This window comes from Astyanax mexicanus, chromosome 1 (assembly GCF_023375975.1).
Source record: "Astyanax mexicanus isolate ESR-SI-001 chromosome 1, AstMex3_surface, whole genome shotgun sequence".
NCBI lineage: Eukaryota > Metazoa > Chordata > Actinopteri > Characiformes > Acestrorhamphidae > Astyanax > Astyanax mexicanus.
The window spans coordinates 32826030-32844055 of NC_064408.1; the positions used below are offsets into that span (position 1 = coordinate 32826030).

Sequence of the window (18026 nt, forward strand, 5' to 3'; positions counted from 1 at the left end):
TCTTCATACTTCTGTTGGGGTTTCTCCCACCTCATTAAATCTGAGTGGTTTAGTCAGTGCGTAGTGGTGGAGTGTTGGGTGAAAATTGGCTGATGAATAGAAGACACCACTTGTAGGTGCAGCACAGGTTTGGGGGCTTTCTTAAACTTTTTTTCACTAAAGTTTGTTTTTATTTTACCTTTTGTCAGAAGTGGCCAGTCATTAGAAATGATCAGGTGAGACTATAATAAGGTACAGGATCATTTATCAGGGGAACACAGTTCCACCCCACACCCTCACATGCATGTGTGTACAGCAGGTCTGTGGTGTGGATGGAGGTGAATCAAATACATTAAATTGTATTGCATTAAATACAAGAGACCAGTAAACCTATTGGGTTTTTTTCTAGAACGTGTTATTATATAGTAATAAATCAGATTTTAATAATAAGCGCATGCTATGCTAACACTACCCTGTCTTTATAGCTGAATTCTGACCAAAACACGTTCATCCTGTTCATCCTGTGGTTCCCATATTCACTGCAGTTATGTCCCAGTCTCGTTCAGTGTTTTTAATTATTTGATTTTAGGATTTTAAGCACCATCCTTCTCCTTTAATAGTCGCCACAAGTTAATTCAGTTTAATATCATTCATCAGATGTACTTTACTCCTGAAAGGCTCGACCACATGAATAATGACTGCTCAGTATACTGACCCAGATGTAAAGTGAGCGTTGATAAACTGACAGTGATGCTGTGGTCTTTTCCAGATTTGGAGGAGTATTGGAGGGCAGTTCTAAATGTTACTAAAGTGGATTTAACTCTGTCACCCAGACTCATCTTGCTAGGAGATGAATCAATATTTCAAGACCAGAAAGGGATCAACCTTAGATTTATTAAGATGGCAAAAAATAGACTCCTGGCTTCAAAAATTATTACCATCAAATGGGAATTACCTGAACCTCCTAATCTCTCACTGTGACTGAAAGAGCTGTCCTCCTATATCCCACCAGAAAGAATCCTTTTCAATATAAGAAAAAAATCTAAACTGTTTCATGAATATTGGGGAGATTTTATAACATATTTAAAATCCAGGACAATATTTGTATCTGATAACCATAATTGAGTTACTATTACAGAGTGTATTTGTGAATCTGTAATTATATTAGTATGCTGGCTCTGCTTTGCTCTGCCCCCTTTTTTTCTCTTTTCTTCCCTGGACTTTAATAGCACTGTGTGGGTGGACTGGTGTCGGTGGGGTGGGAGTGGGAGTGTGTGGTGAAGGGTGGGTTAGTTGTGTTTATTTGGAAATATCTTTCATAGAACATTGTTATGTTTGTTGAAAAGAAAAAGCTTCACCATGCAATACCTTAAGTTTCATTCACCACCAGGTGGCGCCAGTTATACGTGTTTTAATTGTGTTGTACCTACAGTTATATGGGTTTATATATTAAAATGATGCATAGCAGTAAAATTTACAATAGTGAAAATATAAAAGAAGACATTGTTATATATATAAAGAACTAAAAATTTACATAAAAACTAGACATAACCATTCAAAAATATGCAATCACGTGTGTTTTTTATTGTATCATTGTATATATAAATATAAAATCATCTTAGTTTATATACATATATAATTGTATATGTATATTGTATGTTTGTGCATATTGTGTTATTGTACAGTAGAGGATGCATGTATGATCTATTTGTGCTGTGGTTGCCATATTTATTGCAGGTGACAAATAAAGCTTCATCATCCCAACCTGTGTCCATCATTACCAGCCAGAGCAGAAGATGAACATAACAGGGGTCACATTTATACAAGAATAAAAGTGTATTAATTTATTCAGAAATCAGTGGTTATGAATTTCAAATACTTTTTCTATAATACACAAAAATCTAAACAAGTGACAGAATAACATTTCATGAATTCATAATTCTGAGAAGCAGCCCTTTAATTTGATTGAAAACATTTTCTTTAATTTACAAATATTTATACTTATACTTTTATACTTGTATAAAAAAGAAAGAAGAAAGTTTCTTTTTTCTTTTGACACCATCATCCTGTATTTTCTTATGAACTATATAGAAGGTATGAATTGAAAAATGTGAAGAACTCAACTCTGGAACCATCATTAGATTAATGGAGTTTAAGGAATTAATCTGAAGCTCTTTATCTGTGTGATAATCAATATTCAGATATTGGAGCTGTTTGGAAGAAGAAGGATGATGATAATTGAATTTAAAGGACTGAGATGTTCTGCTGAAAGCTGTTATTAGAACAGTTCTACTGTGAGCTGTGAAATGAGCTGAAGCTGAAAGAAGATGAACTGCAGGACAACAAGCTGTCTGATCTCAACAAGAAGAGGATCATTAGAAATGATGATGTATCCATATTGATATATTCTATCCAATGATTTTCTGCTTAGTTATGATTATTAATATTTTTAATATGAATTAAAAACCAATCAGAGACATCTGAATATCTGTAATATTAATACAAACAATGAGAAGTTGTGTATTTGATCTTTTCAACTAGTGCATATAATTTGCATAAATATATAACTGTTTTCAAGTTTCAAGAGCTTCTAAAAGCAGGGGGTAAAAGTTCACTGCAAAAGAGTAGAGGGTCCAATATCAGTAGACCCCCCACCCATACAGCACTTTCTACCTGAAACTAGAAGAAGAAGAACAATCATATTCTCATCTAAAGCTTTATTATCAATAGTCAAACACAATAAATCAATATTAATATCAGGAATCATAACATCATGTATTTTCTGATACATATTCAGAATAGAAATTCAATTTTAAGTTTCATTCTTCTCTTAATGAAGCTTATAGTCTAATCTGCATATTACTGTAAATATTTTAACACAATATTTTGATGATCACATAAAATCAAAGTCTGAATCTGCAGCAGTGTGTTTAAATCATACGAGAATAAACAATATATTTATTTATATATGAATCTACATATAATTCACTAACTGTTCTTTATCTTTATATAGTAATAAAATCTCCTCATATTCCACACTTCTATACTGAAGAGCAGCTCTAACACTGAGCTGAACTCTCACTCTCACCTTTAACTCCTCCCACCATCACCAGTGTTCACTTTCACACAGTCTGGAAATGATCTTTATAAAAACGTGGATCATTACAGTTTTTCTCCATTATTTACACACATTTTCTGAAAGCATGTCTCATATTCTCTAAAATCTACACACAAATCAAACACACACACACACACTGAGCAAAACCTCTCAATTTTCCTGCAAAATTAAACTTTACATTCTAAACAAAGTTCTCTCTTCTCAAAATGGTGTTTTGTGTTCAGATGAAACACAAACCATCATATGAATATAAATTTATAAGAACCAGTTCAACACTAATGAGCTCAATGTAAAACACTATGATGAATAAAAACACTTCTTCTCTATTCATCATAATGACTTAGTCCTTTTTATGTTCAGTTTTACTCTTAATACAGACACTACGTACAGAACTATGCTGTAAAATATTTTAGAATATTGTTTTAAACAAATATATTAAAGTTTTATTCACAAAAAACAATGAACACAACGTACATCCCAATCAACACAAAGTTCCACATACAGTGTCTACATACAAAACCACAGAATGATTTACTGTATAAAGTTACAGTAAAAATAAACTATGCTGTTTCCTCTCTTCTGTTTCATTCTGGCCACAGAACTTCATCCACATTTAGTTTTTCCTGGTTAAACATCAGGACATATCCTCATCACTTCATGCTAAAGCTCTGATTGCTGATTGTAAATCTGTGTGAAAGGTGTTTCTCCATGTGACGAGTCTGTGTGTATAGTAGAGTAACTCACTTTAGAGTTTTGAATAACAGTGTGTTCCTTGTGAAAACAAGCGATTTTCTTCATTAAATTTGTGCAAAATGCCTAAAAAGTGTGTAGTGTTTAAAAAAAACTGCAATTTGAGTTAAAGCAGGAATTGTGCTTGTAGTTTAGCAGAACTGGTTCAGGGGGTTGGTTTGTGAGTTATATGTTGTGGTCATTGTGTCTTAAGTATCAGAACTTGTGTGTAAACAATTGAGAAAAACTGTAATAAATCAGTGAGTTATTCTCTGAATCTGTTTATAAAGTGACCACAATTTAATAGATGATCAGTTTTTATCACATAACCTCACAGAGGATCCACCACCAATATAGAATCCAGCGTAGAGGGGCTGAGTGAATGTGGTGTGGAGTGTGTGTAGGAGGGTCATTGTATCAGAGACGCTGTAGAAGGACAGAGTTCCTGCACTGTGATCCACATACACTCCTATTCTGGAGGATGGAGGAGCTGAGAGATCAGTCTGAATGTTGTTGTGTAAGAAAGAGGGAGAGGAAGAACAGTATAGACTCCAGGACTGACTGTTGCGTCCAAACTAATTATCAGCACCCCCTCCTTTCCTACTGATCCCTTTATATGAGACTGAGATGAACACACACCCTCCACTGCTCCACTCAACCTCCCAGTAACAGCGTCCACACACACTCTCCTTACTCAACACCTGATACCAGCTATCAAATCTCTCTGGATGATCAGAGTATGACCGAACTTTATTACTCCTCTTCACCACTCTGTTCTTCTCAGACAGAATGAGAGAACGATTTGCTGTGTTTGGATCCAGAGTCAGCCGACAGAAATCTACAAACAACAAAGAAAAGAAAAACAGTATTTTATTTATCTGTGTGTGTGTCTGTGTGCATTTGTGAGTGTGTGTGTGTTTGTGTGTACGTGTGTGAGAGTATTGTATGCTGTGTGACTGTTTATGTAAGAGTGTGTGTGTGTGTGTGTGTGTGTGTGCGTGTGTGTGTGTGTGTGTATATTTGTGTGTGTGTATGTGTGTGTGTGTATATTTGTGTGTGTGTGTGTGTGTGTGTGTGTGTATATTTGTGTGTGTGTGTGTGTGTGTGTGTGTGTGTTATATTTACACTGCAGAAAGTCTTCTCTGGTTTTTGGTTCTAAGGGTAAAATCTCTCCTGCTGCAACTGCAGACACACACACACACACACACACACACACACACACACACAGAAGTGCACACACACACACACAGAAGTGCACACATACACACACAAGTGCACACACACACACACACACACACACAGAAGTGCACACACACACACACACACACACACAGAAGTGCACACACACACACACACACACACACACACAGAAGTGCACACACACACACACACACACACACACAAGTGCACACACAAACACAAACACACACACACACACACACACACACACACACACACGCACACACAACAGTGCAACACAATCAACATAAAATAATAGAACAGAACAGAATTAAGGTATTCTGACTGTTTGTGTGAGAGAGTGTGTTTGCGTGTGTGTTCATTTGCGTGTAATTGTGTGTGTTTTTATATGTCTGTCTCTGTGTGTTGAGAGGGAAATTGTCAAAGACAGTGTGTGTGAGTGTTGTATGTGTGTGAGAAAGTGTGTGTGTTGTGAGGGAATCTGTGTGATGGTGTGTTTGTATTTGTGTGAGTGTTGTATGTGGTGTGTGTGTGCGTGTGTGTGTGTGAGTGTGAGTGTGTGTGAGTGTGTGTGTGTGTTATACATACTCTGCAGAAAGTCTTCTCTGGTTTTTGGTTCTGAGGGTAAAATCTGGACTGCTGCAGCTGTGGAGACACACACACACACAAACACAGAGAGACACACACACATCCAGACCTGAATGAATCGATTGAGGACAGGGTATAAAATCTATAAACGTCATGTGATCTACTTTTGTTTTCTGGGGTCCAATCACAGAGAGAATAAATCTATTAAAACAGTGACATCACTGAGACTAGCAGTAGCAGCAGCAATGCTCCAAAATCTAGTAAAAAGTTTTTTCAGAACAGAGAAAGAGAAATTTAACTCTTTTTAACAATCTTGATTTCATAAGGTTGTTTTAATAACCGCTACTACCTGCAAATACCTGCACCTCATTTGAGTCTCATACAACACTGGTTAATACTCCAGCAAAACTTTCCATTATTGTCATCTACCGTCCTCCTGCACAGATGGGCGAGTTCACACATGAATTTGACATACTACTGTCTTCTATCCCAGAGCAAGACTGTCCCATGATCATTCTAGGTGATATGAACATCATATCTCTCATGCACTCTTTCAATCTGGAGCAGGTTCCCAGCCCTCCAACACATAAAGCTGGTAAAAATTTAGACCTCATCTTCACTCGTAACTGTGACTCCGACTTAGATCACTATTTCATGCAGCTCAATGTTCTTATTTCAAATATACCAACACCTACTCCTACCATGGTCTCGTTCTGCTTTACAGACCTCTCATCAGACCAGTACTCCTCGCTGGTGACTGATAATATGCCTCCCTTAGGCTCATTTTCATCTCTCATTGTAAATGATGCCACTAATACAGTGTGTTCCATGCTAAGCTCCTGTTTGGACAACCTCTGTCCACTAACATCTCGAGCCATCCGCTCAAACAACCCACAGCCGCGGCTTAAAAATTATAACCTCAGGGATCTATCGACAGAAAATTGCAAAAAAAAAACACAAATATAAAACATGCAGACCTAAAAAACTACCAATTGCTCCAGGCTTCTCTTTCAGCCAGCCTCACTACTGCTAAAGCCGAATTGTATCACAAAAAATCAGCTCTCTCACAGACTCCCGGAAACTATTTGCAACATTTAAAACACTACTCAACCCTCCACCTACTTCTCCGGCTACCTGCCTTACAGCTGAAACACTTCCACATCACAAACCTCATTTTTACTGGCAGCCATCAGCAGCCAGTTTACTGATGCAAAATGTAGCAGTCCTACTACATGCTCTGCTGATCGGTATCCCTCTACCGAAGGCAAGGCAAGGCAAGGCAAGTTTATTTATATAGCACCTTTCATACACAACGGTCATTCAAAGTGCTTTACAAATTAGAAAATACACAGAGAAATCAAATAAAAAAAAAATAAAAATAAAAAAAAACATGTAAAAGATTAACAGTAAAAATGGAAATAAAAACTAAAATAAGAATAAAGCATGATTGATTAAAACATGATTAAAACAAAGATAATTAAATTAAAAACATGTAAAAGAACAACAAGGAATTAATAAGAATAAAGCATGAATAAAACATAATATAAAAGTGCCGTTACAGAATAAAAGTGGGCGGAGCTGCAGTGTTTTAAGCTGAGCTGAAAGCCTGATCAAACATGTAGGTTTTCAGTCTGGATTTAAACATGTTTAGTGTTGGAGCTCTTCTAATGCTCTCTGTTAACTGGTTCAATTTAAGAGAAGCGTAGTAGCTAAACGCTGCCTCTCCGTGTTTAGTTTTTACTTTAGGCGGCTCTAACTGAGCAGTTCCTGATGATCTGAGAGTTCTGCTCGGCTCATACTGCTGGAGCACATCAGATAAATATGCTGGTCCTGCACCATTAACACATTTATAGACCAGTAACAGTACCTTAAAGTCTATTCTGTAACATACTGGGATCCAGTGCAGGGATTTAAGGATGGGGGTGATGTGCTCTCTTCTTTTACTTCTAGTCAGAACTCTGGCTGCTGCATTCTGAATCAGCTGAAGCTGTTTAATGGTCTTTTTTGGGAGTCCAGTTAGGAGTCCATTACAGTAATCAATCCTACTAGAAATAAAGGCGTGGATAAGTTTCTCCAGGTCTGCTTTAGACAGAAAATCTCTGATCTTATTTATGTTCTTTAGGTGATAAAATGCTGATTTGGTGACGGCTTTGACGTGACTGTTAAAAGTGAGATCAGAGTCCATTTGTACACCAAGATTACGCACTAGTTCTTTAGATTTTAGGCTTTTTGAATCCAGATAGGCAGATAATCTGTGCCTCTCATTACTATTCCCAAATAAAATAATCTCTGTTTTATCTTTATTTAACTGCAGAAAGTTCTGTCCCATCCATTTATTTATCTGCTCAAGGCATTTACACAGTGAGTCAATGGGACCGAAATTGTTTGGGCAGAGGGCCATGTAGATCTGAGTGTCATCTGCATAGCTGTGGTAAGATATCCCATAGTCACGCATGATTTCACCCAGAGGAATCATATATAAATTAAATAAGAGTGGCCCAAGAATTGAACCCTGGGGTACACCACAGGTCACTGGCACAGTCTCAGAAACATTATTTTCCATTTCCACGAAGTATTTCCTTCCTTGAAGGTATGAACTGAACCATTTTAGGACAGTTCCAGAAATTCCAACCCGGTTCTCAAGTCTATCTATGAGAATGTTGTGGTCAATGGTGTCAAAAGCAGCACTGAGATCAAGCAGCAGTAGAATAGACATTTTTCCTGAGTCTGTGTTTAAGCGAATGTCATTGATAACCTTAATAAGCGCAGTCTCAGTACTATGATTGGGCCGGAAACCTGACTGAAATTGGTCTAGACAGTTATTTATGGACAGGAAGTGCATAACTTGCTTGAAGACAATTTTTTCAATTATTTTTCCAATGAATGGTAGATTAGAGATTGGTCTGTAATTGTTCAATAAGTTTGTATCTAAATTTTTCTTTTTTAAGAGAGGCTTCACAACGGCAGTTTTTAATGCATTTGGGAAAACACCTGACATGAGTGAGGTATTTACAATTTGAAGAATGTCTGCTGATATTGAGTAAAAAACATTCTTTAAAAACTTGGTTGGTAATGTATCAAGACTGCAGGTGGATGATTTGAGGTGACTCACTGTATCAATTAAAACTTCTTCATTAATAGTGCTAAACTGGCACATGTTGACTATGATGCTTTTGCATGGTTTTGGAGAGCACATGGGCTCCTTGGTGGATAGAGATGTACTGATGGCTTGTCTGATATTGTGGATTTTAGTATTAAAAAATTTAGCAAACTCATTACATCTCTCAGTTGAAACTAGCTCAGGGGTCATATATATAGGTGAGTTAGTTAGTCTGTCAACCACAGTGAAAAGAACTTTGCTATTGTTAATATTATTGTTAATAATGCTGGAGAAATAGGTTTGTCTACATGTGCACATTATTTTGTTGTAATCACGCAATCTATCTTTAAAAATTTCTTTGTGAATGTGAAGCTTGGTTTTACGCCATCTGCGCTCAGCTTTTCTGCATTCTCTCTTTTGGAGCTGAACTGCAGCATCATTTCTCCATGGTGCTTTCTGCTTGCATGGCATGGTTTTAACTCTAACTGGTGCAATCTCATCTAAAACTCTAGCAGTTTTCGAGTTAAAACTATCCAGCAGAGTATCTACAGAGTCTGATGGTTTGCATGGTGCAGAGCACACTTTGCTCACAAAAAGTTCAGCTGTCATGTCATTTATCTGCCTTTTCTTGTACCTAATCTGTCTGGTTTCACTGTGTATTGAAGTCCACATTTCTAAGAAGACACAGTAGTGATCTGACAGTGCAACATCCTTAATAGAGGTTGATATGTTGAGACCCTTCGAAATAACCAGATCCAGGGTGTGACCATGACAGTGTGTGCTTCCAGTCACATGCTGAGAGAGTTCAAAAGAGTCAAATACATCATAGAGTTCTCTGGCATAATTATCCTTGGGATTATCAATGTGAATGTTAAAATCACCAGCAATAATAAAATGATCAAATTCAGTAGAAATAAAAGACAGCATATCTGTAAAATCATCAATAAAATCAGCATTGTACCTTGGAGGCCTATAGACAATTATTAGTAATATTCTTGGTGTCCCTTTTAAAACTGCACCTAAATATTCAAAAGATGTGAAGTCACCAAGTGATAACTGCTTGCATTGGAAAGTATCATCAAACAGCATAGCTACACCTCCACCTTTCTTGCCGGTACGTGAGACATTTAAAAAGTTAAAGTTTGGTGGAGCCGACTCAATTAATACACTTTCAGCACTACAAGAATTTAACCATGTCTCTGTTAAAAACAGAAATTCAAGCCCATAATTTGTAATAAAATCATTAATTAGATAGGACTTGTTTGTAAGAGATCTGATATTTAGTAGAGCTAACTTAATAACCTGTGCATTTTGTTCCAAAGACTGTGGGTTACAATTTATATACTGCAAGTTGGATATATTCACATTATCTGACCTATACTCCCTGTTCTTTCTGCTTCTGATAAGAACTGGAATGGGGGAGATAACTGGCACACAGGGTCCGTACTTGTTTTGAAAACATGTACTGCTGACTTCACCATTGTAGCAGCACGGACCCAAAAGATATCAGTTTGCTGGATTACTTGTGGCGGCCTCTTCCCTTATGGTGGAGGGAGGTGGGAGGGGCTCCTGCTGGTGAAGAAGTCGAGAGCGAAGCTGTCTGTCCGGTGGTTTAGGAGCTTGTCTCTTCTTTTTGGGTTGTGGGGGGCGGCGGTTGTTTAATACTTCCTCATGTTCATGTTCACTGGGCTTCATTTTGGTCCCCTTTTCTAACTCCTTGATTGGGGAGTGTAATGGTGGTGAGAATGGGGGTTGCTGGGTCCGTGAGGCAGTAGGTGACTGTGGAGGAGAAGTTGTGCTGATTTTTCGCTGTACCTGAGGACTCGCTGACAGAGAAAGCGTCAGTCTTGTCCCTGCAGATACCAGCTTCTCCATGGTTGCTGGGAAGTTCAGGTGGGGTGATGATGGGGTGGAGATGGAGGATGATGATGATGAGGTGGAGATGGAGGATGGTGTGGAGTGTTCATGCAGTTGCGGTGTTTCCGGCAGCTGATACAGCAGAACATGGCTCCCGTCCGATAACTCCGCAGTCTCTGTGGGGGGAGGATGTTGTGTCTCTGTAGTGCAGACAGTGTCCTTGGGTGTTAAAGCTGACGTGTCTTCACCAGTGGGAACAGAGAAGTTGCACAGAGAAAAAATGAAGTTCTCTGACAGGAATTTGACTCCCCTCTTGTTGGTGTGCAGTCCATCTCTCCTGAAAAACTCTCTCTTCCCAAAAAACAGATTGAAATTGTCAATGAAGTTCAGTCCGTTTGACCTGCAGGTTTTCTGAAGCCATATGTTTAAAGCCAGCAGCCTAGAGAACATATTGCAGCCTCTTGCAGGTAGAGGACCACTAATGAATGTCTGAATGTTGAACTTGCGCAGTGTGGTAAAAAGATCATTAAAGTCCCTTTTTAACACCTCAGACTCCTCTTTCCTTGTATCGTTTTTTCCAACATGAACAATGATCCGTTTCACTGTTCTGTATTCAGCCAGTAGTGTTGGAAGCTTCTCATTCAGTTCAGAAACGGTGATGTTTGGCTCACATCGAACAATGAGTTTCTGATTATTGTTCATGCCATGAACAGAGTCATCCCCCAAAACAAGGGTGTCTGCTGTGGCCACAGCCTGGAGCCCTGTGGCTCTCCTGGGGTGTTTTGAATGGCTGAATCTTCTGGTTCTTTCTGTATCATACTGGCTGGTATTAGGAAAGTCATTAAGGTCTTGCAGTGGCTCAAATCTATTTTGCAAACTAAGTGACTGGAACTGATTTCCTCTGGCTCTGTGCTCTGATCTCCGAGCAATAGCTTTAGCATTAGCATTAGCCAGATGTGCTATGTTAGCAGGAGTGGAGGATACTACAGAGCTGTATGTGGCATGGCGTTTGGGTTTAGCTCCAATGCGAACCCATTGCTGGTTTTGCCCATATCTTTCAGCTGTACTCACATTAGGAATGTCCACATGATCTGCTGGTCCAGTTCTGTTCGTCTCCACTGCTCGCTGCTCCGTTAAAATCCCTGCCCGTTGTCCGCTGGCAGCACTCCCACACTCCGTTGGTCCTCGAACAGCGCAGAGATGCCAGTCCTTAAACTCTGATAACAAGGACCGAAAATTTGTTTCCAAAACAGTCATTCTTTGTAGAAGATTGTAGCAGTTCTGGCAGCACAGGTGCTCTGAACCCACACAAGGAGGCATCTTGCAGATTTCTTCTTAAGTACTCTACAGGAACTTTTCTGATTCCTGTGCCTATGGCTCTACTATAAAATGTCCAAAGAAACTAGAAAAAAAATAAAATAAGAAACAAAATATGGTAGTGCTAGTGCTAATCTAAATAATGAGCTCAGACACTGTAGCTCGAAAATATCTGAAAATAAAGAAAAGTATGAAAGATAGCAGAGATAGCAGAGCTAAGCAGAGAAGCGTCTGAACGGCCCGAAGGCATCACAAAGGCATCACTGAGAGCGAGACACTGGCTCTCCTAACACGTAGCCGTCCTACTACGTGTCCACTTGACCCAATTCCTACAGACCTACTACAAACCACTGCACCTGCAATCATTCCAGCTATTACTCACACGATCAGTGCCTCCTTAACTTCCAGTGTATTCCTGACTGCTTTGAAATAAGCACATGTGACACCACTGTTTAAAAAGCCTTCTCTCAACCCCGCCCAGGTTGATAACTACAGACCGGTCTCACTACTACCTTTTCTTTCTAAAATATTAGAAAGAGCTGTTCTCAATCAGGTCTCTGGTTTCCTCTCCCAGAATGACCTTCTGGACCAGAACCAATCAGGTTTTAAAAAGGACACTCCACGGAAACGGCTCTGTTTTCTGTGAGAGCAGCATTAAAAATTGCCAGAGCTGCAGGACAGTCCTCAGTGCTCATTCTGCTGGACCTCTCGGCCGCTTTCAACACAGTCAACCATGACTTCCTCCTAACTATACTCTCAAACATGGGGATCTCAGACAATGTGCTGTCATGGTTTAAATCATACCTCACTGGGCACTTATTCAAGGTGTCATGGCAAGGACAGCTATCCTCAGCCCACTCATTATCCACTGGGGTCCCCCAGGGCGCAATACTGGGACCCCTTCTCTTTTTCATATACACCACCTCTCTAGGTCAGGTTATCTGCTGACATTACTTTTCCTACCATTGCTTTACTGATGACACCCAGCTCTATCTGTCATTCTGGCCTGAAGATTCTTTGATCTCTGCACGGATATCACAGTGTCTCTCAGACATATCCTCATGGATGAAGGAGCATCACCTCCAGCTAAACCTTTCAAAGACTGAACTTCTGGTTATACCAGAAAAACCATCTATCCAACACAACTTCACCATAACCATCGATTCGCTCTCACTCTCCCCAACAACGGTTGCTAGGAATCTGGGTGTTTTGGTTGATGACCAGCTCTCCTTTACTCACCATGTGGCCTCAGTTGCTCGATCCTGACGCTCTTTATAACATCAGAAAAATTTGATCATTTCTAATGCAACCACCCAACTCCCTAAACAAGCAGTCGTCATCTCACACCTCGACTACTGCAATGCCGTACTAACTGGTCTCCTGGTCTGTGTAGTAAAATCACTCCAGATAACCCAGAATGCAGCAGTGCGCCAGAATGCAGCAGTGCGCCTGGTCTTCAAACCAAAACAAAGCCAAAACAGGCACATGTGACCCCACTGCTCTTTGAGCTCCATTGGCTACCAGTTGCTACTCGTATCAAATTCAAAGCGCTTACAATCTCCTACAAGGTGATGACAGAACAACCCTGAGAACAGGGCTCTTCAAAGAGCACTTACTCTCCTAACACCTCTAACAAACTAACTGCTTCTAACCTCATTTCCTTTTTCCCCTCCTTTCCTCCATTATTCCACTATTTCCATTAGGTCTCCTTTAGGCCCTGTTAAAAAACATGTTTTTTCCTTAAACTTCTATTACTCTATGTACATCATTATTGTAAGTTGTTTTGGACAAAAGCGTCTGCCAAATGTAATGTAATGTAATATAATTTAATAAGGTGTCCCAATACTTCTGACAATACTTTGTGCCAGATACATATTTTAATACCACTGTAAAAGTAAAGAATAGAATAGAATACAGTGGTGTAGAATAGATCCAGATATCTGAAGAGGATCATTTATCTAAAAGCTCCTCACAGAAAGTTGGTTATGAATGATGTCTGATGTCTGAGACACTGATTTATCATCTTTTTCAGAAGATTTTAAACTGAAAGATATTTTTAAACATTCCTTCATGATGGAGGGAAACATGCAGTAAATTCTAAAATAAAATAGTGCAGAAAGCACGTGTAGGTTCACTCAGGGTTCTAGATAGTAAATAAAATGTCTATATTAATACTGTAATCACAGAGAACCCTGGATATCATCAGCAGCTCTGTAAAGAAATGTGAGTGGGTTTGTTTCTCTACAGTGATCTGAATAAAATAACTTGTATTCTTCTGTCTGACAGCAGGACAGCAGCTCTCACCATGTGGAGGGATTTTCCTGAATTCCTCTCTGCAGAATTCCTCTAGTCGCTCTTTCAGCTCAGAGAGAGATTTCCTCACTCCATCAAATGAGGGATGTTGATGGACAGTGATGCTGGGAGAGTCCTCAGATCCAGAAGAGACACAGAGAGACTGGAAACTCTACAGAGAGAAGAAACACAGTGGAGGAAGATAAAGGTGGAGAAGAGAAATGAAGGAGCTCAGAGCAAATTAGACTAAAGAGAAACTTGGGATTCCAGACAGCTTTATTTATTGGAGCTTCATGAACTTTTGCTGAGAGGAGTTTTAGAAGCTTGATGAGGAGCAGCTTCCTCTGGAGATCAGTGAGAGTTACCTGGAGGAAATGGATGTGATCCTCTGTGTGTGAAAGCTGCTCCAGCTCAGTGTGTCTCCTCTTTAGATCAGCCATCTCCTGCTGCAGTTTCTCCAGGAGTTCTTCAGCTCCACTCAGTTCAGCCTTCTCCTGATCTCTGATCAGCTCTGTTACCTCAGAGCGCTTTTTCTCAATGGAGCGGATCAGCTCAGTAAAGATCCTCTCACTGTCCTCCACTGCTGCCTGTGCAGAGCGCTGTTACACACGCACACACACACACACACACACACACACACACACACACACACAAACAATTACACACACAATTACACACACACACACACACACAATTACACACAAACAATTACACACACACACACACACACACACACACACACAATTACACACAATTACACACACACAATCACACACACACACACACACACACACACAATTACACACAATTACACACACACAATCACACACACACACACACACACACACACACACAATTACACACAATTACACACACACAATCACACACACACACACACACACACACACACAATTACACACAATTACACACACACAATCACACACACACACACACACACACACACACAGTCAGTACAACATATTATATTTTTTAATGAGTCATTGAGGTGTTTGGCCAGGTGGCACACATGTTGGTCAGTTAGCTAATCTGTCATTTTGAACAGCAGAGTTTTAATATGAAAAAAATGTGACTTTATGTCAGATTGTTTCTCAGTTCTCACCTTAAGAGTGTTTACAGTCTGTTTCAGCTCCTGCAGCTTCTTCTGCTTCTCCTGGATTCTCTGCTGGAGTTTCTTCTGCATCACTTTCAGCTGATTCTATCAACACATACAATTTATGATATTTAGGAATTTCTATGAATTATGATCTACAGAGATTTGTGTTACTTTCACTCTTATTCTACTGAGTTGTACTATGAGCAAAACAGGACAGGTAGGTGGGTGTTGGGTGTTGGCTGGTTACATATTTTCTAACTGATCTGACCTGTTTACTGAAAAGTTCTGTACACAGCTTTACTGCATTTCCTCAAAATTTAAAGACTAATATACAGAAATAATTTTCTCAAAATTGCTTAACTGATACATTCTACTAATTGTAGATTATGAATTTGATTGTCATGATCTGAATCTGAATGATTTAATAGTTCTTACCTGTTTCTCAGTTCTTTCTGTTGTAGCAGGAACTGTATCATGACCCCTGTGTTTATCCATTGTACATAATAAGCAGATAGATCTCTGATCAGTACGACAGTAGATCTCGATCAGTCTGTCATGCTGAGAGCAGATCTTCTCTTGGAGCTGGGTGGACGCTTTAACCAGCTTGTGTTTCTTCAGAGCAGGAACTTCATAGTGAGGTTTAAGATGAGCTTCACAAAAGGAGGCCAGACACATCAGACAGGACTTGATGGCTCTGAGTTTTCTCCCGGTGCAGAAATCACACTCCACATCTCCAGCTCCAGCGTAACGGGGAGCAGGAGAAGCAGCTTGGAGTTCTGTGTTCTTCTTCAGTTTCTCCACCACTTCAGCCAGCATGTTGTTTCTGCGTAGAACAGGCCTTGGAGTGAAGGTCTCTCTGCACTGGGGGCAGCTGTAGATCCCCCTCTGATCCTCCTGATCCCAGCAGCCATTAATACACACCATACAGAAACTGTGTCCACAGGGAACAGTCACTGGATCCTTCAGCAGATCCAGACAGACTGGACAGCTGAACTGATCGTGATTTACTGAAATACTGGCCTCTGCCATTTTCCTGCACTTCTAGACTGAGAGAGAGCAGCACTCTGAGATCACTTTCATTTACTCTGAACTGAGCAGGAGGGACTTCCTGCTTTACTGCTGTTCAGAGTGACACAGAGAGGAGGAGGAGAAAGAGAGGAGGAGGAGAAAGAGAGGAGGAGGAGAGAGAGAGGAGGAGGAGAAAGAGAGGATAGATGTGATTGGTGGAGCTCACGAGTTTAAAGTAATGAATGAAATAAACTTTAGCTTGTAAGAGTTTGTTCTTCTCAAAAAAACATATCATTAAATCTGATTATCAGATCCAGATTCCAGTGTTGCTGGTGGACACTAGGACCTGGGAGTGTTGAGGGGTAATAGGCTGCCTGTAGCCTTAAGGAGACAAAGGCCGTTTCTCAGTCTGCGTTCTTGTGTGTACTTGTGTTCTTGTGGACTCGGGAAACGTCATCAGCTGCAGCCCAAGTACTGTTCCAATTAGAAGATCGCAGTTAGCCAAGTACACAACTAATACCCGGATGTGTTCTTGCTCCTCCCACTTCATCGAGGATGCATGGAAGGTGACTTTTGTGGACTTCTTACAGCCCCATAACCCAGAATGCACCTCACAGCAGTATCAGTGTAATGCAGGAGGAGAAGGTACATAACTGTACGCACCTGTATGTTTTCTAAACAGTACTGCTGTGTGCTAAAATGATGTTTTAAATTATTTTTAGGCGAGCATGTAGGGGTTTAGACTTCAGATATGTGGTTTATTTGTTTCAGAAAGCGGATGGAAGAAAATGTGCTCCTATATTTTCGAAACAACACTTTCCGTCATCAAGTACACAGCTGTTCCAATTGCACAACAACCGTCCCGCTTCCTCCTGTCCTCGGGAGCACGCACTCACGAGCCAAACTTACCAAGTCCGTTCTTGCCAAGTACAGGAGTCCAGACTTGTGTACTTGTGCATTGAGAAACGACCATAGATTGTTTAGAGCATAGAGAGTGGAGATTACAGGTGAGCTCACTAGTGGGGAGAGTACCTGCAGCAGTGAGAGAAGCAGGTGCTGCTGGGTATTGTAGTTTTATTCTGAGCAGGTGCTCCTGGGTATTGTAGTTTTATTGACTAAGCTGCTGTTGGTGCATATGTGTGAGAGAGGAGGAGAGGAACAGAGCTGAGCAGGTGCTGATGGGTATTGTAGTTTTAGCGATGATAATGGCTTCATACTTCTGTTGGGGTTTCTTCTACCTCATTAAATCTGAGTGGTTTAGATAGTGAGTATTGGTGGAGAGGTGCAGCGCAGGTTTGGGGCCTTTCTTAATTTTTTTTTTTCACTAAAGTTTGTTTTTATTTGACCTATTCCAAAGTGGCTAGTCATTAGAAATGATCAGAAGAGACTATAATAAGGTACAGGATCATTTATCAGGGGAACACAGTTTCACCCCACACCCTCACATGCATGTGTGTACAGCAGGTCTGTGGTGTGGGTGGAGGTGAATCAAATACATTAAATTGTATTCCATTAAATACAAGAGACCAGTAAACCTATTGGGTTTTTTTCTAGAACGTGTTATTATATAGTAATAAATCAGATTTTAATAATAAGCAACTGCTATGCTAACACTACCCTGTCTTTATAGCTGAATTCTGACCAAAACACGTATGACCTGTTCATCCTGTGGTTCCCATATTCACTGCAGTTATGTCCCAGTCTCGTTCAGTGTTTTTAATTAT

General features: G+C 39.9%; 2 protein-coding genes across 2 annotated transcripts; both read right to left on the reverse strand.

The window, feature by feature from the left end:
* Nucleotides 1-2681: 2681 nt before the first annotated feature.
* LOC125799919 (tripartite motif-containing protein 16-like) lies at nucleotides 2682-16396 on the reverse strand. The gene is made up of 6 exons (XM_049476475.1): nucleotides 15730-16396; nucleotides 15301-15396; nucleotides 14546-14779; nucleotides 14193-14352; nucleotides 5615-5671; nucleotides 2682-4664 (listed from the first exon to the last, which is right to left on the reverse strand). Exons 1-6 carry the CDS (start codon nucleotides 16321-16323, stop codon nucleotides 4402-4404), a joined length of 1404 nt encoding a protein of 467 aa, XP_049332432.1. The 5' UTR covers nucleotides 16324-16396; the 3' UTR covers nucleotides 2682-4401.
* LOC111195719 (uncharacterized) lies at nucleotides 7583-12122 on the reverse strand. The gene is made up of 2 exons (XM_049476468.1): nucleotides 10207-12122; nucleotides 7583-10160 (listed from the first exon to the last, which is right to left on the reverse strand). The coding sequence occupies exon 1, from the start codon at nucleotides 11889-11891 to the stop codon at nucleotides 10221-10223; it is 1671 nt and encodes a 556-aa protein (XP_049332425.1). The 5' UTR covers nucleotides 11892-12122; the 3' UTR covers nucleotides 7583-10160; nucleotides 10207-10220.
* Nucleotides 16397-18026: the final 1630 nt, after the last annotated feature.